The 19489-nt window shown below is 42.7% G+C and overlaps 1 protein-coding gene across 14 annotated transcripts in view; it reads right to left on the bottom strand.

Moving 5' to 3' along the window:
• LOC137385135 (NACHT, LRR and PYD domains-containing protein 12-like) overlaps positions 1 to 19489 on the bottom strand; it is a 122975-nt gene that overhangs the window by 37912 nt on the left and 65574 nt on the right. For 12 of the 14 annotated variants that reach the window (XM_068059968.1, XM_068059961.1, XM_068059966.1 and 9 more), the window contains 4 exons: positions 18982 to 19148; positions 11486 to 11657; positions 11315 to 11380; positions 916 to 2692 (listed from right to left, as the gene is read on the bottom strand). In XM_068059968.1, the coding sequence (XP_067916069.1) occupies positions 916 to 2692; positions 11315 to 11380; positions 11486 to 11657; positions 18982 to 19148 (2182 nt within the window). The remainder of the gene's footprint in view (positions 1 to 915; positions 2693 to 11314; positions 11381 to 11485; positions 11658 to 18981; positions 19149 to 19489) is intronic. The other 2 variants (XM_068059974.1, XM_068059969.1) reach the window with 1 other exon arrangement.

Genomic DNA, 19489 nt, shown 5'->3' with positions numbered 1-19489 from the left:
ACATTAATTTTCTGTACTGCTGGTTTATATTTTATATTTACATTCCGCTGTCCAGCCTTATGAATGATGATTTATTGTAATTAAATTATCAGACCCTTTCAGTGACCTGTATTTACTGATTCCATACAGATTGTAAAATCCCTGATGGTTCACAAGGATTCATTTTAGATTTTCCAGTCCTGATGGTAAAACTAAACAATCCTCTTATTATTTGTCATCGTTGTGTCAAATCTGTTTCTCTCTGGTTCAACTGAACTGCAGCCGAAGGTTAACAACTAAAACTGTGCAAGGCATGAAGGTAAAAGTTGCCAGCTTTACACAAGGAGACGGAGCTGTGAAGCAGGTAAAGTCTTTTCCAGCCTGCTCGGCAGTGGGTGATAAAACATTCAATGAGACTGTGGGATGCTGTGAGGCAAGGTTACAGATAAGAAGGAAGGCCAGCAGATGTATTTTGATTTTAAAACTAAGCAGACAGACGACTCCAGGTCCTGAGTGTACGTGACAAAGAACATTCGCAATGCTGGGAGAAACTGGATAAGAAGGGGAGGCTCGGAGCCCCGAAAGGAGAAGACCTGCAGGACCATCACGGAAAGGGAACCCTGAGTCCAGTTCAGTGAAGAGAACCCATCAGAGGGAGACTGATCACCTCACCTCACAACGGGTCGAATTGAAGTCCAAGCTGTGAGTCTTGTGATTTATTGTAGTTTAACAAGTGAAATAATGAGTAGCTAAGTGATTTAAGTATCAATAAAAGTGTTTACATGAAGTATCTCGTGCAGGTGTCTTTTGTCTGCCACGTCAGTTGACACCCAAGTTTGAGGGTCAACAGAACTGTTTCTTTCCCTTCATTACAGAGCAACAACACAATCTGTGACTGTTCAACATTTCAACAGTTAGAGACAAATAAACAGTTACCTCAACACCTGGAATTTGTGCAGTACGGGACTCAGCCGCTGGAATCCTTCACACTGAATGTCGCAGCGATATAGATTAATGTTTTTTATGGTATCACAGAGACCAATAACGTGTGACAGGACGGCATAGTCAATTGGGGTTAGTCGCAATCCACTAAATTTAAGTGTGTCCATAGATCCCACTGTGTCCTGAACCAGTGCTTTATTCTGAGACTCAAACAGGTAGTGCAATGTGTTCAGGAGGTTCCTTTTACCAGTTACATTCGTGTTTTTTCCAATCTGTCCTTTAACTGTCTCCTTCACCCAGTCAATCACTTGACAGGTCGTTTGATGAGGAAATGGACCCAGAAACTCCTCCAGGGGTCGAGCTGCCTGTGGGGAGGAGAGACCAGCGACAAAACGCAGAAATATCTCAAATCTCCCATCTTCCTCACTGTGAGCTTCACTGAGGAGATTCCGGATGTCCCCGCGACCTGCAGTCAGGAATTGTGCGAGTGCAGCTACAAACTCTTGGATGGTGAGGTGCGGGAATGTGTAAACCACATTCTGGACAGAATCATCTCTCTCCAAAAGTTCCATCAGGAATCCAGACAGGAACTGGGAAGGTTGCAGATTGTACTCGATCAAATCTCCATCTCTAAACACAATCTTCTTCTCGGAGACTCCTGTGAAGGCCATCTCACCGATCTTCAGTAACACATCACGGGGGTTTTCAATCTCTCGGCTATGGTTTTTCAGAATGTTGTAAATATAGTAGGAATATAGCTGGGTGATGGTCTTGGGAACTTGCTGCTGTTTCCTGTCTCTTTGTGTAAAGAAGGGACCCAGTGACAGACAGAGGATCCAGCAGTAGGAAGGGTTGTAACACATGGTGTACAGGATCTCGTTCTCCTCCACGTGTTTGAAAACAGCTGCTGCCACCGTCTGATCTTCAAAAAACTTGTTGAAATATTCCTTCCGTTCATCACCAACAAATCCCAGGATTTCAGCCCAGACACTGATCTCAGCCTTTTCCAATAAATGTAATGCAGTGGGACGACTGGTCACTAACACTGAACATCCTGGGAGCAGCTTGTGTTGCATTAAACTGTACACAATGTCAGACACTTCACAGCAGCATTCGGGATCTGTGCACATGTACTGAGGTTCTGTATTTCTCCGATCATCACCAAAATCCATCATGTCCTTGAATTCATCCAAGCCATCAAATATAAACAGCAATCCCTCTGGATTCTTCCAGAGCTCTCCCAGAACATTCCCAAAGTAAGGATACTGATCCAGTATCAGATTCCTCAGGTTTATTCTGCAGTTAATAGTATTCAAATCCCGGAATTTAAAACTGAAAACAAATTGAAAGTTTGTGTATATTTTCCCAGTGGCCCAGTCATGAACAATCTTTTGTACCATTGTTGTTTTTCCAATCCCCGGGGCTCCACTCACTGCTGCTGAACTCCCAGATTTGGATTTTCCCCAGGAAAAACTGCTCTGGAACAATTGATCAGTTCGGATTTTTTCCAGTTCTCTCCGGAGATGTTTCTCTCTCCACTCTTCATGGTCTCGGCCTCTTACCAGCAGTTCATGTTCTACAAGTGTCCGATCTCGAACAGTAGAAATGACCGTTAGCTCAGCGTATCGATCAACCAGCTGGAAAATCTTAACCTTCTCCTTTATTAGGATAGTGTTCACTCTCAGTGTTTCAGTTTGTACCTGGAGTGTTTCCTTGTGTTTCTGTTGAACATCTTCAATTAGAACAGACAGAAAGTGGTTTTCAATGTTAGCTGTATTGATATAAAAACAACTTCTGATAAACATTTTATTATTCAATAAAGTTGCAAGATTTAATTCACAGCTTCAATAGAGGTGTGTGTATAAATTAAAACTCAGTTAATGAAAACTTCACCTGAAAGTGAAGAATGGTGAAAAGAAGTTTTAAATCCTGATTTGATTCTAACATTTACTGAACATGGAGATGCCTACACAGGTGATATTTTCCCTCTGATGGTTAACATGATCTGTCCTGCCCTGTACGATTAGAAATCTCATTACAAATCCACACGTGATCCTGGTTATTAGACAGTAGACATTACATTGGATTCATTTTTAAAACCATCAGCAGTGTTTACCTTCTGCAGAAATGGGAAATTTGACATCGGACACAAGTGGGTTATACTGTGAATTGTCAGTAATCCCACTGTTATTGTATCAGACAATGAGCAGTTTATCTGGCTGGACATTGGCTCTCAGTTCAGCAACATATTAATTAAAAAATTCTCATTATTTTCAAATCCCTCCAGGGCCTGGACCCTCCCTATCGCTGTAACCACCTCCAGCCTGACAAAACTCTGAGGTCTCTGTGTTCCACCAAGGGTAGAGTAACACAGTTACGTCACTGGACTAGTAAGGCAGAGGCCTGGATCACTGATCCAGAGATATGAGTTTATATACAACCATGGGAGCTGGGGAATGTAAATTCTGTTCAGTAGATAAATCTGGAATAAAGCTAGTATCAAGAATGTTGTACAGGAAAACTACCAGATGGTCATGAAAATCCACCTGGTTCACTAATGTCGTTTAGGGAAAGAAATCTGCCGTCCATCCAGTCTGGTTCTCGGTGACTACAGACACACAACAATGTGGCTGACTGTGAACTGCTGGCTGAAATGGCCTGGCAAGTTACTCAGTTCTATCATATTGGTTAAAAAAAAGTGTAAGCAGTATAAAACCAGACAAACCACCTGGTGTTGACGGAGGCTCCTGACACCACATGCATAACCAGCCGGACGGCCTACTCCTGCTCCTAGTTCTTATGATCTTAACCCTGTAAACTCCTCTTCACCAACATCTTGTGCCAAAATTCAGAGAGCTGTCTCACAGACTAGTCAGGCAACAGGCTAAGATATTCATAATCACAGAATCATTTGTAGCGTCACCAGGTTGACACCTCATTTTGAGGTATGCCTGGTGCTGCTCCTGGCCTGCTCTCCTGCACTCTTCATTGAACCAGGTTTTGTCTCCTGGCTTGATGGTAATGGTAGAGTGGTGAATATGCCGGGCCTTGAGGTTACAGATTGAGGTTGAGTATAATTCTACTGCTGCTGATGGCCCACAGCACCTCATGGATGCCCAGTTTTACATTACTAGATCTGTTCAAAAACTATCCCATTTAGCACAGTGGTAGTGCCACACAACACGATGGAGGGTATCCTCAATGTGAAGGCGGAACTTTATCTCTCCAAGGACTGTGCGGAGGTCACTCCTACCAACACTGTCATGGACAGGTGCATCTGTGGCAGGCAGATTGGTGAGGACAAGGTCAAGAATGTTTTTCCCTCTTGTTGGTTCCCTCACAACCTGCCGCATACCCAGTCTAGCAGCTATGTCTTTTAGGACTCGGCCAGTTCGGTCAGTAGTGGTGTAACCGAGCCACTCTTGGTGATGGACATTGAAGTCCCCCACCCGGAGTACATTCTGTGCCCTTGCCACCCTCAGTGTTTCCTCCAAGTGCTGTTCAACATGGAAGAGTACTGATTCACAGTTGAGGGAGGGCGGGAGGTGGTAATCAGCAAGAACGCTCCTTACCCAAGTTTGACCTGATGCCATGAAACTTCATCAGGTCCGCAGTCGATCTTGAGGACTCCCAGGGAAACTCCCTTCAGACTGTATTCTACTGTGCCACCACCTCTGCTGGGTCTGTCCTGCCAGTAGGACAGGACATACCCGGGGATGGTGATGGCAGTATCTGGCAGGTATGATTCCGTGAGTTTGACTATATCAGGTAGTTGCTCGACTTGTCTTTGAGACAGCTCTCCCAACTTTGGCACAAGCCCCCAGATGTTATTAAGGAGAACTTTGCAGGGTCGACAGGGTTGGGTTTGCTGTTGTAATTTCCAATGCCTAGGTCAATGCCGGGTGGTCTTTCCGGTTTCATTCTGTTTTATTGACTTCGTACAATAGGTACAACTGAGTGGCTTGCTAGGCCATTTCAGAGGGCATGTAAGAGTTAACCACATTGCTGTGGGTCTGGAGTCACATGTAGACCAGACCAGGTAAGGACAGCAGATTTCCTTCCCTAAAGGACATTAGTGAACCAGATGGGTTTTTACAACGATCGACAATTGTTTCATGGCCATCATTAGACTAGCTTTTAATTCCAGATTTATTAATTGAATTCCCATTTCACCTTCTGCTCTGATGGGATTTGAACCCATGTCCCCAGAAAAATACCGAGTCTCTGGGTTACTAGTCCAGTGACAATACCACTACACCACTGCCTCCCCGCAGACAAGAAATAAGACTCATCGAAGACAGATTCTTAGAACAAAGGAATGAACCTTCGATACGCGACGATGTATCTGTGTTCCAGGAAAGGCTCACGAAAGCTTGTAACGTCACTCAGGAACATCTTAAATCATCCCAAGCCAATATGAAAAAAATGGGCGGACAAGAATGCAAAGACCCAAAATTTTCAACTAGGGGATGAAGTATTAGTATTATTACCTTTACAGGGTGAACTATTAAAAGCAGGTTCAGTATAAAGTGGTGTAAAGAGTGGGTACGGTAAATTACTTGATTGAAACCCGTGATCACTGGGAAAAGAATTGGCTGTTTGATATCAATATGTTGATGCAATATTACCACAGGGAGGAGGATAAACCAGTACAGGTATGCTAGGTCATGGGGACTATTGAGAAGGAAAAGGCTAGTGAGGATGAGGTAGAAGCAGGCCTGGACAATTTTCAGATTGAACCTCCTACTGTCAAGTTAGCTAATACAGAATGGCAAGGAAAATTGGACAACATGCTTTTGTACTTACAGACAGAACAACGTGAAGACCTAACAAGACTTTTCACAGCGTTTAAGAGTCCGTCGGGATAAGCCAGGATGTACAACCTTAGCCATACATGATGTGGATATAGTGGAATCCATTCCTATAAAACTTGTTATCTCTTAAAACCTGTTTCTTACCTTTGCTAGTTCTGAGGAAAGGTCACTGACCTGAAACATGAATTCTGCTTCTCTCTCCACAGATGCTGCCAGACCTGCTGAGTATTTCCAGCATTTCTTGCTTTTATTTCAGATTTCTAGCATCTGCAGTATTTTGCTTTTATTTTATCCTATAAAACACCAACCTTTTTGCTTAAGTCCAGGCTCAAGTAAAAGCAGAAATCCATGCTGGAAAACAACATAACTGAATGGAGTCAAAGCAGCTGGAGTTCACCAATAGTTATTAGTGTTTAAACCTGACAGGTCAACCCAACTTTGCTCAGGCTACAGAAAAGTCAATGCAGTAATGAAGGCAGACTTGCTCAATTTCTCGCTTGGAAGAATATTTACAGAGTGGGCAGTGCCATTTGTCTGAGAGGTAAATTTGGTTCGAGAGATCCTGGCAAATTCCTTTGACACCCCAAGCTCAGAAAGAAACTGTTTTTGTTACAATGGACGGGGTTTTCCAGTGTCAAGTATTACCACACAGATTAATGACTCAAAAAAAAAAATTCAGAGACGAGTGAACCCAGTAGTGGCCATTGTTCCTAACGATGAAGGTCATCTTGCTGAGGTGCTGGTCTTTAGGAATACTTGGAAACAACACATGAAAAAACCAGGAGACTATGTTTGGAAGGTTGCAATTGGCTGATGGAAACAATCTTTGTAAAAAAAAATGTTTAAACCAAAATGCTAGAATATAAAGATAAAGATTATTGTTACAGCCTTATCATTTGAAGATTGGACACATTTCGGGAAAAAAAAACAATGTTATCGCCAATGCTTTGTCACAAATTTAACCTTATTTCAGTTCCAGGAGCAACAATGCTACAAAGAAAAATCGTGTTAACTACCAGTAGAATGAATGATGGGTATGAATGCGAAAATGTGTTTATACAGTTGGCGTTTCATTTCACCAAGGGCGGAGGTGTTACAAGTGTTTTATTTTTCAGAAGAAAACTTGGAGTTTTGTGTTTTGAAAGACTAGGAGAAAAGGGGATTTCTCTCTGAGAACACTGAATGCTGAACTGGGTGGGTATAGATTGCAAGGCAACCTGTTTCCAAACAACAGCAAGGGAAATGACAGGTCACCTGACTTACTGTTAAGAGTTCAGTTTCAATTTTGCTTTGTGAAAGACCAGTGCTGGAAAGGCAGGAGGCAGAACAAACAGGCAGGCAGTTGTTTTTTTTCATTCGTTTTTCTTTTTGCAGACCAGGAAAAGATCTCTTCCTGAAAAGAAGACTTGTCTCTCTTAAGAAAGGGAATCCTACATCTGAGTTGTGGCTGTGTTCTACCTGGAGAGAGAAAAACAGCCCTGGAGAGGAAAAGATCCAGAGAAAGAGGAGTTGCTGCTCTCTATGGAGAAAGGCTCCTTTGCTAAGAGGAAGCCCTGCATTGTTAAAGGTAGCAAATTGCTATTGTCGCCATTCTCTGGAAAATCTCTGCCTCAAGAGTGATTCCTGTCGTTTGTGTTTTGGGAGATCTTGAAATTTCGAGAAAGCTTCTATTGCTGGACTGTTACTTTAAAATTTAGATAGAGCTGTTGCTGCATCCTTTGCTGAAAGACCCGTTTGACGCCTGCTGCAGATGAATTACCTTGAACGCCTACCCATCACAGACTGTTCATCAAACCCGCCAGGAGAGACTTCGAGTAGCATCTGACTATTCGACTCTGGGATCCCTCTCCGATCTAGAAATATCCTACCAGCCCATGACCACCAACTATCTCATTATTGCTAAGAAATAGTTGAACACAAAAAAGCTTTTTCCCCCAGTTAACCGATTTTTGAATGCATGTGTGTGTGCATGAGGGCTAGGAAGAATAAGAAGCTATGAAATCTTTTTATACATACAGATTTAACCCATTACTGTTTAAGATTTAGTTTAATAGTAAATAGTTAATTTTGTTGTTGTTTAAAGAAACCTGGTTTGGTGTGCTTTATTCTGGGGGATAAATAAAGTGTTTAATTTGGCTAATTTTCAGTAGGAGGGATACTTTACTGGTATGTTGTGACCTGCGAAGTAGTGGGACTGAATTAGCACTGCATTACTCCCACCTTGGTGACTACAATGTGAATAGGTATGAAGTTATCCACTTTCGTAGAAAAAACAGTACAACAGAGTATTTCTTAAATGGTGAGAGGTTGGGAAATGTTCATGTCGAAAAGGACCTGGTGTCCTTGTTCATGAGTCATTAAAAGCGAGCGTGCAGGTGCAGCAAGCAATTAGGAAGATAAAAGGTATGTTGGCCTTCATTGTAAGAGGATGAGAATACAAGAGTAAAAATGTCTTGCTGCAATTGTATAGGGCCTTGGTGAGACCAACCCTGGAATATTGTGTACAGTTTTTGTATCCTCATTTAAGGAAGGATAAACTTGCCATAGAGGGAGTACAATGCAGATTCACCAGACTTGTCCCTGGGACACTGTCTTATGAGAAGAGATTGAGGAAACTGGGTTTGTATTCTCCAGATTTTCAAAAAAATGAGAGGTGATCTCATTGAAACATACAAAATTCTTACAGGGTGTGACAGGGTGGATGTAGCTAGGATATGTCTCCTGGCTTGTGAGTCTAGAACCGGGGGACCTGGTCTCAGAATAAGGGATAGGCCATTTAAGACTGAGATGAGGAGGAATTTCTTCACGCAGAGGGTAGGGAATCTTTGGAATTCTCTACTCCAGAGGGCTGTGAAAGTTCAATCATTGAGCATGTTCAAGACAGAAATTGATAGCTATCTGGATGCTAATAACATCAAGAGATATGGAGATAACGTAGGGTAGTGGCATTGAGGTAAATGATCGGCCATGATCTAAAGTGAATGGTGGAGCAGGCTCAATGGGCAGAATGACCTACTCCTGCTCCTTTGTTCCTATGCTCCTAATTAAAATTACAGGCAACTGGAAGCTAACAATTATTCAGCAGTTTTACACATACATTCATTGATTGTGGTTTTATAACAGTCCGGTCATGTTACTGATTAGAATTAGAAATTGAACAACTGCCCACCTCTCAGTGTAATGTTAGAGCAGAAAACATTCACAGTTCATCTGAACTGTTCTACCAATAATTATACTGCATTGCTTTGTTTTGGTCTTGATTTCCTATAATGCAGGTTTGGGAAATTAAAAATATGTTTCTGTTAGTCATTACATTGGGTTCAAAAACAACTCCAGAGTTAAAGGATTATTCTTTGAGTAGAATGAGATTCTCTCTTTCACTGTCATTAGGAAGTTGGCCAATAACTAACTTTCCAGTCACTCTGAACATTGTCTTTTCCTCACATTTCTCCACAGATTAATGTTCCATTGTGTGAACATTAACATATATTCTCAGTTTGGATCAAACACACTCTGATGTCTCATTCTTTGCTGTGAAATGATAACGTTTCAATATTTCACATTTCTCCACCTCTTTCCCTACAGTTTAAAAGGAGACAAATCAGAGCCAGGGAACTACAGGCCTATCATGCTGACATCCCTTATTGGGAAGATGCTAATGGGATCAGAAGAAATGTCTTTTATGTTTACAGGGAAAGGGAAGGACCAATAGAAATTTATAACTGAGCTTCTGAGAAAATAGCTTCTGCCCAACAAATTTTGCAGAGTTTTTTTTTGAGAAAGTCATTGGGATGGTGGATGAGGGAAATCCTGTGCACATTGTCTACTTGGACTTTCAGAAAGTCTTTGATAAGGTTTCTCACACTAGGTTACTTCAGAAGATGGAAACTTGATGTATCAGTAGAAATTTGAAACTCTGGATTGGGAATTGTCTTCAATCCTGCAGCCAAAATGTTATAATTAACAGATGTGGTTCAGCTTGAAGACAAGTTACAAGTGACTGGTCCTAGACCTGCTACTCTTCACAGTCTGTATTAGTGACCTGGACAGTGGCGTTGGGAGGATGGGAAGTAGGTTTGCAAATGACACTAACATATGTGCAACGGTTAAAACGGTTGAGGAGGGCAATCAAATCCAAAAACATTGTAGATGTGCCAGGAGAGTGAAGCAAACATGGGAAATGGCATTTAATTTAGTTAAATGTAGTGCCACACATATTGATCGGGCAATCAGAGAACACAGGAATCATTCGGAGGCATCAATAGTGAGAGAGTGTGAGAGGGAAAAAAGATCTTGGTGTTACTGTACACAGATCACTGAAGGTTAATGACCAATGTAAAAAAATCATTGCTAAAGTTACCAAAGTACTGGGTTATATTAATCGAACCACTCAGTATAAAAGACAAGGTTCCACTTTGACACTGTACAGGTCACTGGTCAGACCACATCTGGATACTATGCCCAGTCTTGGTTCCCCCACATGGTGGATGATATAGTGCCATTGGAAAAGGTACAGAGGAAATCTTCAGGAATGATTCCTATCTTAGGGAACCTGAGCTACTGAGACAAGGTCAAGGACCTTGGTCTATTTATTTTAGAGCAGCACAGACTTACAGGCAACCTGATAGAGGTCTATTAAATAACTGAATGGCTGGATAGAGTCTCTGTTGATAGATTATTCTAGTTTATCAGATTGGGAGGACCAGCAAACACACATTTAAACTATGTAATTGTAGGAATAAACTGGATGTTCGATGGTTCTTCTTTCCCAGAGAATTGTGATCCTCTGGAATGTGCTGCTGGCTGCTGACTCTCTGTTTACCTTCAAGAGGGAGCTGGACCGATTCCTGACTGGGACAGAGATCTCATCATGTAGAAGGTAAGTGTCTTTATAGGTAAAATGTGGTCCGTGTGATCTCCTGGATTGCACGGGGATGGGTGCGGGGGCGGTGGGGGGGGGCAGTCAGAGAGGAATATTACCAAGCACATTTTCCCATATTGACTCTCGTTGTTTCCATGTTTTTTGCTTGACTGTGGGGTGGTGTCTTGTGGGGGTAAGGGGTAAGGGAGGGATGAAGTGTTTAGCTATAATGCTCGAGCCTTCGTGGAATGGGGTGGGTTTGATGGACCATCTGGTCTCTTCCTGCTCATCATTTTGGTGGGACATATTGCTCGGGGTGCAGGGAACCCTTAACATCTGGGTCAAGGCACTGCTCTTTACTGTGAGCCCAGAGCATCCGTGCAGCACACAGGAGGTTTGTATTAAGATTCACAGCTTATCAGGATCCTGCCAGATGTGTGTAAGATTTCAGAAATAATAATGATCAGCAGCTGGATTAAGTGAAATACAATGTTCACATATTTACAGGATATGACAGAAATCATATGAATTGTAACTTGAATCTATGCCGAATAATTGAGAATTGACAACAAATCCAAACGATGTTCAATCTTGTTTCTCCAGCCTTTGATTTTCTGATTCCCAGATCCTGTCAATCTCTTAAACAAACGACTACAGTCAATCATTCTGATTCTGGGAAGTGAAATAAACAGTTTGAAATCTCCATGTCATCACTTACCTTTCAGGTGACTGGGTATTTCAGATAAACCTCGTGCGATGTCCATATAATCAAATGAATCACAACCTGTTAAAATCAATTAATTTTCATGAAATCAGATTTGTGTAATATTATAGTAAATTCTGCAGTGTTTGAATCTGAAGTTGAATTCAGTGTGTGATTTTACCGTACCGAGTTCCTGTATTTCTTTCAGCATTTTGTACAACTTTGGTAACCTGTGGCACATTTTCACAAAGGATTTCCACATCAGCCTTTGGACCCGAGAGTCTTTCTCCATCACCAGATTTAGGAGAAGTTTGGAACTGTCTGTCCGGTTTCCCTTCTCCACGAGCTCAGTGACTTTCTGTAAAGAATAATAATGAATATCTGAATTCTCAGTTTTGAGCACAGAAAGCAGTCACTGGGCCAGGTACTGATACATTCTGAACATGGGCTGAATATTCTGTAAACATCCTGATTCAGACATTAATGGCAAATAAATGTGATTAAACTAAATTCAAAATCAGATGTATTGTTCTAGGAGAGTGAGGAATCACTGAGAATCTGCAGTATTTTAATGGGATTAGTTTTCTCTGTCCTTCAGTGTCCAACATGACATCAGATACTGATTGACAATATGATCCACTTGTTTCTCACACTTATTTCCTGCGGTCACACTTTGTGATTTACTCAGAAATAAAACAGCAGCGAATCAGAACTCAAGTGACAGGGAAGGAGGATTCTGAACTGAGGGAAGCAGCGAGAAAACCATCTGAGAAATTATCACCAACCAATCGAAACAACCCCTGTTGATTTATCAGTCAGGAGAATCAACCAATAATAACAATACTGAAAATCCAATCACTCCATATATATTCCCCTCAGTAATTGAAATGTCAGATACGCAATGTTTTGTACACCCACTGCCAGTATGAAACCTCAGTAACCGGGAGAACATATCCAGCAATGGATAGTCAGGACTTCCATCGCCAACTTATATTTAATATAGGACTTTTAATGTCAAGAAACAACCCAAGATGTTTCACAGAGGCTGAATCAGACAGCGGGCCCGAGACAGAGCAGGATAAATTGGCACAGGTGACCAAAACCTAAAGAAAAGGTAAGTTTTAAGAAGGAATGGGATGGGGATCGGTTTCAGTAGTGAATTTCAGAGTGTGAGGCCCAAGATAACTGAAAGTTTGAGCACCAGTGGTGATGTGAAGGAAGGGCTGTACAAAAGGACAGTGTCAGAGCAATGGAAAATTCCAGTGGGATGAGAACTGAAGAAGGGAACTGCGAAAGGAAGCAATGGGGTCACCAAACTATTTAAATAGAAGGACAGGAATTTTAAATTGAAGGCCTGAGGGTTGGAAGCCATTCTAGGTGTGTGAACACACATGTGATATCAGAAATGGGACCTGGAGGGGACAGGGTACAGGCAGAAGACTCTGAGTAGCTGAAGATTACAGAGTGTGTAAGGTGGGAGGCTGGGCAGGAGAACATTGGAATAGTCGTGTCTGGAAGCATGGACGAGTGCTCAGTAGGAGATGAGCTGAAGTAGGGGTAGAGACTGGCAATGTTACATAGATAGAAGTAGGGGATCATCGTGATGGAGAGAATGTCGGATATGGAGTTCAGCTTGAGGGTGGATGCTGAAATCACAGACAGTCTGACTTAGCCTCAGGCAGTGGCCAGCAGGAGTTGACAATGTGTCTGCACACGGACACCAGTGGTCCGTGGTTAAAAATGTTGAAGTCCGTGGTAATTGTAAATGTCTTGCTCCAAGCCTTTAAACTTGTGTTTTAAAATAACCTTAGCCGCTCGGTTATTTTAAAACACAAGTTTAAAGGCTTGGAGCAAGATATTTTAAAATATCAGGAGCGAAAGTAATTAAAAAGCATCAGGGCCTCTCCGGGTGGGGCAGATCACCGACTGTGATGGGAACAGGCATGGTGCTGGTGTATGACTGGAGCAGGTGCTGGAGATGGAGAGAGGGGGTCGGCAGAATGCAGCAAAGTACTGGAGCTGGCGGGTGGAGGAATGGAGGGACAGAGCCGGGGGGTGTGGGTCTGGGGGGACAGTGCTGGTGGGTGGGCGGTAATGCTTCAGAAACACCCCCAATAAGAAGCTCCCGGTCCCACGGGATGGCAAGTGCGGAGCTTCTCCTGGTGACAGGTCCAGGTTAACGGCCATCAGCGTTCCAGCTGTTTTGGAGGAAGTAAAGATTAATAAACTGTAACATCAAACCCCAAAACTTGAAAGAAACTTATTTCAGTTATAAAGGGGCCTGGGGGAGGGGGAGGGGAGGGAAGAACGATTTGAGACACAGCACAGGTGGGGTGTGTGTGTTAGAGAAAACCTGCTGGAAAGAGGGAGAACAAGTGATGCAGAATGACAACAATTCCTTTCATTAAAAAAAACACCTCTGACCGAAACAAACTAGAAACTCCCCCAAAAATACTAGTTTAGCATTAGAGAAAGGAGAAGAATGGGAAGTTGAGTAAATGAACCGTTTCACAAAGACCACAGCAATATTGCGCAGGTTCTGGTGTTAACTTTGCGAAGGACATCAAACTGCACAGTCACATCTCATTCAAGTTTTGGACTGGAACATATTTTATAAAGTCTAACATGTATTAAGTGTCCTCAATGACCAAGGAGGGACTTGGGAAGTAGCTGTGAATTTTCATTCTATGTTAATGTTTTTTCCTGCTTTTGTTCTTACCCATTAAAAAAACGTGGTGTTAAATTCGAAATGAGAGATTATTCAACCCAGCTTGGGAAAGAGACTGTTACTTCTCGCAGTCTGGTTTTTATCACATAATAGTTTAGCTCGCTGCCTATATGCAAATGTAATGTTAGTACATGGTGCAGCTAGCTCTATTCTGTCAACAAAAGTAATTCACACTGGCATCACATACTGTTTTACTTGCTTGTTAGCGAATACAGTTGTACTGCTTTCCAGTGATGTTTAGCTACTTTATTCATCGGGAGAAATGTATTTTAAATTTACTCTGTTTTGATGACATTAGGTTGGCTATAGACTTTATATGCAGATTAACTGTCCCCATGTCCATGGCTGAGTCAATAATTTTGTCAAATGTCTGTGCTGCAACATGTTGGTGAATATCCCTGGTTGTCTGGCAGGGGGAAAAAATCAAGAGGTGAAGAGATGGAGTTTGTGGTGTCAATCTTCCCAATATCTAATGGAGAACATGGAGAGCGACATTCCACACCGAGAGCACAAGGGCAGAAGATTACACACTGAATGAGTTCAATTTCCTGATATTCCACCTGGGAAGTGACGCTGCACACCAAGGGCACAGGGGAAAGTAACTGAGCAAGTTGTGGACAGTTTTGGAATGAAATAAAACAATCGAGACACTGTCCTGCAGATTCATCAGGATGTTACCAGAGACTAAGGAGTTAATGTGGGATTTGAGAATTTAGCAATCATTCCCTCAAGGTGAGAAAATTAAGGGATGAGTTGATGGAAGTCTTCAAAACTGTAAGTATGTGATGAATTAAATGCACAGCATTACTGGGAAACCAGGTTATTCTGTCCCTTCAGTTTCTTTTTGGGTTGTTTTCCCGTTTTGTATTTCTCACATTTTCATCATTTCAGCTCTTTGTGTTTAAATGGCTTTTGTTTAACCCACAGGCTATTTTTGTCATCTAAAGTTCCCCAATTTACTATTAAGCAGTTTCCTGGCTGGTTCATTGCCTTCCCGCCAATTCCTGCCTGTTGCCTCTCTTCTCTCCTTTTTTCCAATCCGACTAAAACTCTTTCCCTTTGTTTTCAGTCCAGACTCCAGTTACACTCGAACCACTACCCTGTTCTTTGTACAGATACTGATGGATCCACTGATATTTTCACCTCTTCAGAACATTGTTTCAGATTCATGGTATTTGCCATTTTATCCTTTCTTTCCTATTTCCCGGTTTCTATCCTGTAACAATCTGCAATTTGAAGATCTAACATTGCAACAATTCTCAGTGGCAGCCGGGAAGCAAATTACATGTTAGGGTGTATTAACAGTGCAAGATTGAGCTGAAAGAATGAGATAATCCTGTCACATCCGAAAATCATTCATGTGACTGCACTTAGATGACTGTGTATAATTCTGATTGACTCAGTACATAAACGTTAATGTTGCTACTGAAAAGAGGAACGAGAATAACTGAGAGAAGGGAGTGGTTGGAATTGAGGAACTATTGTGTAATCTGGGAATGTCCTCATTGGAAAAGAGAATGTTGAGAGGTGATATGATTGCTGTTTCACTTTGTCCAGTACAGTAGAAACAGAGGACACAGCCTGAGCATCAAGGGGAGTAAATTCACAACTAATCTCTCGTAACAATATTTCAGTGAGTGAACAGTTAATCTGTCGGACACACTTCCTAGGGAAGTTGGAGTTAGTATTGATTCATTCAACTGTGAATTAGACAGATATATTTCAGAAAATAACATTTTGAGATGCACTATTAGTGTAATTTAAGATATGACAGTTTTTATTTATTCATTCATGGGATGTGGATGCCTCTGGCCTGGCCAGCATTTATTACCCATGAGAAGGTGGGGGTGAGCTGCCTTCCTGAACCGCTGCAGTCCATGTGTTGAAGGTACACCCACACTGCTGTTAGAGTTCCAGGATTCTGACCCAGTGACAATGAAGGAATGACAATATATTTCCAAGTCAGGATGGTGTGTGACTTGGAGGGGAATTTGGAGGTGGTGATGTTCCCATGCACCTGCTTCCCTTGTACTTCTAGGTGGAAGAGGTCATGGGTTTGAAAGGTGCTGTCGAAGGAGCCTTGATGAGTTACTGCAGTGCATCTTGTAGATGGTGCATACTGCTGCCACTGTGCGTCGATGGTGGAGAGAGCAAATGTTTAAGGTGGTGGATGGGGTGCCAATCAAGCAGGCTGTTTTGTTTTGGATGGTGCTGTGTTTCTTGAGTGTTGCTGGAGCCGCACTCATCCAGGCAAGTGGAGAATATTCCATCACACTCCTGATTTGTACCTTGGTACTTGCATGGCACGAATGTTATTTGCCATTTGTGAGCTCAAGCCTGAATGTTGTCCAGGTCTTTCTCTATGTGTGCACAGACTGCTTCATTATCTGAGGAGTTGCAAATGGAACTGAACACGGTGCAATCTTCATCCCCATTTCTGACCATATGATGGAGAGAAGGTCATCGCTGAAGCAGCTTAAGATCTTTGGGCCAAGGACACTGCCCTGAGGAATTCCTGTAGTGATGTCCTGGGGCTGAGATGATTGGCCTCCAACAACCATAACCATCTTCCTTTGTGCTAGACATGACTCCAGCCAGTGGAGAGTTTTCCTCGATTCCCATTGACTTCAATTGTACTAGGGCTTCTTGATGTCACATTCGGTCAAATGTTGTCTTGATGTCAAGGGCCAACACTCTCTCCTTTCCTCCAGAATTTGGTTCTTTTATCCAGAGTTGGACCAAGGCCATAATGAGGTCTGGAGCTGGGTGTCTGTGGTGGAACCCAAACTGAGCATCGATGAGCAGATTATTGGTAAGTGCCTCTTGAGAGCATTGTTGACGACACCTTCTATCACTTTGCTGATGATTGTGAGTAGCCTATGGGGCAGTAATTGATTGGGTGATGGATTTGTCCTGCGTTTTGTGGAGCAGGACATACATTGGCAATTCTTCCAATTTGTCAGGCAGCTGCCAGTGTTGGAACAGCTTCCTAGAGATGTGGTTACTTCATCACTGCAGATGTGATATCGCCGGGGCCCATAGAAGTTGCTGTGTCCAGTGCACTCAGCCATTCCTTTTATCACGTAGGGTAAATCAAACCGGCTGAAGACCGGCATCTGTGAAGGTGTGGACCTCAGGAGGAGGCAGAGATGGATCATCTACTTGAAACTTCTGGCTGAAGATGGCTGCGAATGCTTCAGCTTTGTTTTCTGCACTCTGGGCTTCGCCATTATGGACGATGCACATGTTTGCGGAACGTCCTCTTCAGTTAGTTGTTTAATTGTCCAGCACTATATGACTGGGTGTGACAGGACTGTAAAGTTTTATGATTTGTTGGTTGTGGGATCGCTTGTCTGTTTACAGCATGCCACTTCTGCTGTTCAGCATGTAGTCCTATGATGTAGCTTCACTATGTTGGCACCTCAATTTCAGTTTGCCTGGTGCTGCTCCTGACATGCTCTCCTACTCTCCTCATTGAACCAGAGTTGGTCCCCTGGCTTGATGATAATGGTAGAGTGAAGGATACGACAGGCCACGAGGTCACAGAATGTAGTGAAATATCATTCTGCTGCTGCTCGTGGCTCCCAGCACCTCATGGATGCTCAGTTTTGGATGACAGATCTATTCTGTATCATCACATTTAGAACGGTGGTAGTGCACACAACATGATGGAGGAGTCTTCAGTTCCCAAACGTGACTTAGTCTCCACAGGGACTGTGTGGTGATCACTCCTACCAATACGGTCATGGACAGATACATCTGCGACAGATAGATGGGTGAGGACAAGTAGATTTTTTCCCTTGTGTTGGTTCTCTCGCCATCCTCTGCATGCCCAGTCTGCCAGATATGTCCTTCAGGATTGGCCAGCTCGGTCAGGAATGGTTCTACTGAGCCACTCTTGATGGACATTACAGATTCCCCACCCTCACCCCCTCCAGAGTAAATTCTGGGCCCTTGCTTCTTCCACGTGACATGAAAGAATACAGATTCCTCAACTGAGGGAGGACAATAATCAGAAAGTGGTTTCCTCGTCCATGTCTGACCTCAGGTCATGAGATTTCACGGGATTCAGAGTCAATGTTGAGGTCTCTCGTGGCCAACCCTGTTTACTGTATATCACTGGGCCACCATCTCCCATCGTTCTGTCTGGTGGGAAAAGACATACCTAGGAATAGTGATGGAGGAGTCTGGGATATTGATTGATGGTTAGACTTGATCATACCTAGGTCAGGCTGTTGCTTAACTGAGCTGTGGGATAAGTTCTTTCAATTTTTTTTCCAAGTCTGCAGATGTTACTGAGGAATTTGGAGGGTCAGCGGGCTGTGTGACAGAATACGATTCTGGTCAGTCCACCTGGTTTTACTATTATACTTTTTGTAGCAGTTTGAGTGGCTTTCTAGGCCATTTCAAAGGGCAATTAAGAGTCAACCACGCCACTTTGTCTGGAGTCACAGATAAGCCAGACTGGATAAGGATGGCAGGTTTCCTTCCCTAAAGGATGTTACTGAACCAGCTGGGTTTTGACAAATATCCAATATTATTTAATGAATTCAAACTCACAAACTGCCACAGTGAGAGTTGATCTCAGGTGTCTGGATTATTGGTCCAGATCTCTGGTATAACAATCCAGTAACATGATCACTATGTCACTGGACCCAAACGTGGTGAGTGTAACACGCTTGGAAGGAACAGGTGACTTTAGACCTCTGGTTCCCAAAGCTCTCCACCTCTGGGCTTTTCCACATACCTGGGTCTGTTGTAGACTAGCTGATAAAGATCAGTTAACAATTAACAACTCCATTATCAGTGCAGTATGTGACTGCCCAAATGTTAGAAGGCGAGTCAGACCTTGGTCATTTTTTACCCAGCATTTCCTTTGCTCCCATGTGACTATATTCTAACAGTTCTGTGACATTAGAACAAATTAACCTCATTCTGTATCCCTCCCACTTACTTGATGCTCTTGTCCAGTGAAATGGTCCTCCTCTTTTAATATGAGACTGAGTCCCTCCACTCCTTCTTCAATCGCCTGTTCTAGTCTGTCCCGGTAGAATTTCATCAACTTGAACAGCTGGTAATCGTCGCACTTTGTCAGGAAATCAGTGATTGTGGAGTTCGGATCTGTGAACACAAATGGAGAAAACTAAACACATTGTCGGTATTCTATCCAGACTGTTACATTTCCTCTGATATCAAACAGCTGAAACCTCCTGTGAGCATTACCAAACAAATAAAGTGGGGGTGGGGCAAGAGATAACCAAAGAGAAGGTGTTGATAGGACAAGGTCACAGAGAATAACTGACCAGAAGATCATGGGGCAAAGACAAATGGTACGTTAATGGTGTGGTAAAAGACAAAGCAGAGGGTGTTAATTGACAGAACAATAGAACAGCCTGGCCCAAAGCACAAACATGAAAAAAGCAGTGGGTAGGCACATGGTTAAAAAAAATGAATGATGAAAC

Source organism: Heterodontus francisci, chromosome 28 (genome assembly GCF_036365525.1).
Source record: "Heterodontus francisci isolate sHetFra1 chromosome 28, sHetFra1.hap1, whole genome shotgun sequence".
NCBI classification, from domain to species: domain Eukaryota; kingdom Metazoa; phylum Chordata; class Chondrichthyes; order Heterodontiformes; family Heterodontidae; genus Heterodontus; species Heterodontus francisci.
Note: the sequence above shows the minus strand (reverse complement) of the source record. Positions and strands in the feature narration are given on the sequence as shown.